The following is a 3,522-nucleotide window of genomic DNA, read 5'->3' on the forward strand; positions in this document are numbered from 1 at the left end:
GGGGGGAGAGGTATTTTTTATAATTTGCCCGACTTTATTATTTAACCGTTTTTAATTTAGCTGTTTATTCAACATTTTCTTAACGGTCTAATTAACAGTGTTTTTTATTTGTTTTTGTTGTAACAGGAGACACAGACTTTGAAATAGGTGAACCACGCCCGAAAGGTTTTCAGTCTCTTTAAACCAGAGGCGTAGTGGTTTAACGACGCGGTGAGAACTTCAGGGTTTAATGGGTTGTGCATGACGGGGTATACCACCATCAGCCACGGCATGCAGGGGGCCTTTGTGGAGAGGTGGCACAGGGAGACGTCTTCTTTCCATACTTACCGGTTGGGGAGATGACGATCACCTTGCACGATGTGCAGTGTCTTCTCCACTTGCCGATTAGGGGGATGCTGCTGGACCATTCCCGGATCCAGAGGATCGAAACCAGTGAGTGGATGGCGCTCTATTTGGGTATGGAGCCAGATATGGCTGACTATGAGTGCGAGACGACAAATGGGCCTCATATCCGGTTCACCACACTGAAAGCTTATTTTGAGCACCACCTGGTGGCGGCGGCCGAATCCGAGGAGGCGGATGACGGCCTATTTATGGAGTATCACCGTGGTTGCGCTCTCCGGTGCTGGTTCATGTTTGTGGTAGGCGCTGCAATCTTTGTGGACAAGAGTGCAAGATACGTCGACGTGACCTACCTCCGCTACTTCATGGACATGACTACCGTTCACCAGTGGAACTGGGGGTCAGCTATTCTGGTATACCTATACCAGAAGCTGAATGAGGCCTCCAACTGGAGGACTAGGCAGTTGACCGGATCCTGCACACTTTACGGTACGTTTCATTTTAATTGTTTCACATTTATTTATGTTTCGTCTTTATTTTTTATACATTATCGTGTTTGTGTTTCAGAGCTGGATCATCTCCTACTTCCCCCGCATCCACGGCTTCCGCGTTGATACTGAGTACGAGGACGAGATGCCCAGGGCCGCCCGATACGTTATCCAGAGGGGGAACAATGCAATGGGACCATACCGTGGGTACCTCGACCGCACGATGCACGATGACATCTGTTGGAGGCCATTCCGCGACTACACTGATGTTGTCCCCTTTGACAGCATCTCGTTGGCATGCGGGACCAACACCATGGTGCGGTATCTCCCTGAGCGGTGCATGCGACAATTTGGATTTGTGCAGCTGATACCCAGGTCACCTTTTGAGGCTGCTCCCGACACAGTGACCCGAGTGCAGCTCACTGACATATTTGCAGATTGGGAGCGTCATGTGGTCCCGGAGGAGTATCGTCGTATTCGGGTCACCCAGGACTGGCACAGTGTGGAGGGGTATGTCACATGGTTCTATCGGGTGTCACATCCTCTGATGAGACCCGACGCTCCCGGCGCTCATAGGCTAGCACACGAGGAGATCCTGGAGAACCATCAGGTCGAGGATGACCACGCCATTGAGCGGTGGGTAAAGAAAAAACCTAAATTTAAAAGGGCTGCTATCTTTACACAAAAAATCAGGCATGTTATTACACTTTCACTATAAAAATATAGCATGTATAGGTGTTCGTGTGTGTCAGAAAAAAGAAAATATAATTATTAAATATTTAAAAAATAAAATCGTATAGAAATACGGTGGAAACACTTAGTGTAAAATTATCATTTATCTAAATTTAAATATGATAAATATGAAACAAATAGATTTATACAATTATTTAAACAACTTTAAAGTGATAGGTGTGTGAGTTCGCTAATTCTTTAAAGTTGTATTTGTATATGTTGACTTTCGTTCGGGAGGGATGCCAATGTTAACTTGTGAGAGACACACCACTTGTCCACCTAAAACCTTAAAGTGATAGGTGTGTGAGTTCTCTTACTTATAAAGTGTTAATTTTTTTTTTTTTTTAATTAATGTGAGATTTCTTCGTCACACTTGATTCTCAACATAATGGACATGCGCCGAAGAAATTTTCCAGATAATGAATCATCAATCAATCAAATTATTTAAGTAAAATATCAATATCATTTGATGGAATGTAAGTAGAGTAATTTATTAGATAAAAGTTTAAAGTTATTTTACCCTGTATCTTTTATTTTCTCTTATTTAAAAAAAATGTTGAAAAAAAAAGAAAACAAAAATACCTCTGTACTTCTTCTTACAACAGAGATCGGTTGTTATTTGTAATTTTCTGCATTTTATTCTCACAATCTTCAGTTCAGATTTGTCATTTTCTTCGAAATAAAAGAATGATTTGGTATAATTGAAAGCTTACAACAAAGACGGTATAATTTGTCTTATCATTGCCTCATCAATATTATTTTATTTTTCAGCAGACAAATTCTGTTACGCAGTCACAACAGTGTCCTTTAAGTTCTCCTCTATCTCTTAAAAACTCTTAAAATGGTGTCCGTATCGTGTCGATGCACAAACATTTATAATTATATTTAAATTTTTTTTTAAAGAATTATTATCGGTGTCGGAATGGTGTTAGTTCTCACCACCATTACTCATGAACCATAATTACTCTTCCTAATCTCAAAACCATTCACCAAACTAAAGATTATGAAAACTAATTTAGATTAAAACAAAATTTCACTCATTTCTAATTCATCTTCTCATCTTAAATTTACACATCCCGAATCATGCAACACAAACCAACAAAAATTAAGAAATTAAACGAGATGATAAAAAAATTAAGCAGCAATTAAACAAATCAAATCAAGTCACTGTTGTTGCTGATTCTGATTCCGTTCTTCTGAAACTTCCGTTTCCGTTTCCGTTTTCTCAACCGCTTCATGATTCCGAAGCATTTCATCGGAATTCAGATCCATAACAGAAAACGATTTAGGAAAAACAGGCGTAGCCAAAAACGTAGGGTTCTGATCACCAGCCATAATGACAAGAAATTTCTCTTCATAAACTTTAACAGATTTTTCATTTAAACTATCACCTTCTTTTTCACTGTTTCTGTTATTGTTCTCTTCGTCTTGTAATTGACCGGTGAGTCTCCAATAAGAGCAAGCTAGAATCAAGAGAGCGAAAGCTATGAGGCCTAGCATCGCTGCTAGGCCTCCGAAGAGATAAGGAATCGGCGAATGCCACGATGAATGAGATGAGATTGAAGGCGATGAATATGGTGAAAAAGAGTAACTAGTTGAAGCTGCTGCTATGGTTCTCATTTTTTTTTGGAAGATAGGTTTTGATTTGGTTGAGACTTGAGAGAGATTGCAAAAAAAAAGAAAGTGGTTTGAGAATGAGAGATGGATGATTATGGAGATTGAAGTGAATGGAAAAGGTGGAGAAAGAGTGAGTGGTATTTATAGGTGTGAGAAATTATGAAATGAAGAAATCAAGAGAGAAAGTGTGGGTTTTGTTATTGGCTTTGTTTACTGGGTCACGGACTAGGCCATGTTTTGTTGGTGTAAGGGCAATACTTGTAGGGTATATCCTCTAGAAAATTAGAAATCAATTTTCGGCATAGTAAAAATTGTGTATACAATTTGAACTTCCAAAAGTTAT

General features: G+C 39.7%; 1 protein-coding gene across 1 annotated transcript; it reads right to left on the bottom strand.

Annotated features, from left to right (window-relative positions):
• Positions 1 to 2,576: 2,576 nt before the first annotated feature.
• LOC131655172 (protein GLUTAMINE DUMPER 5-like) lies at positions 2,577 to 3,322 on the bottom strand. Its single transcript, XM_058925070.1, has one exon. It carries the CDS (start codon positions 3,180 to 3,182, stop codon positions 2,727 to 2,729), a length of 456 nt encoding a protein of 151 aa, XP_058781053.1. The 5' UTR covers positions 3,183 to 3,322; the 3' UTR covers positions 2,577 to 2,726.
• Between the last annotated feature and the right edge of the window lie 200 nt (positions 3,323 to 3,522).

This window comes from Vicia villosa, linkage group LG3 (assembly GCF_029867415.1).
Source record: "Vicia villosa cultivar HV-30 ecotype Madison, WI linkage group LG3, Vvil1.0, whole genome shotgun sequence".
Lineage (NCBI taxonomy): Eukaryota > Viridiplantae > Streptophyta > Magnoliopsida > Fabales > Fabaceae > Vicia > Vicia villosa.

What these genes read in the sequence shown, in the direction of transcription:
- LOC131655172 (XM_058925070.1), bottom strand. Translation starts at nt 3,182, where the DNA reads ATGAGAACCATAGCAGCAGCTTCAACTAGTTACTCTTTTTCACCATAT.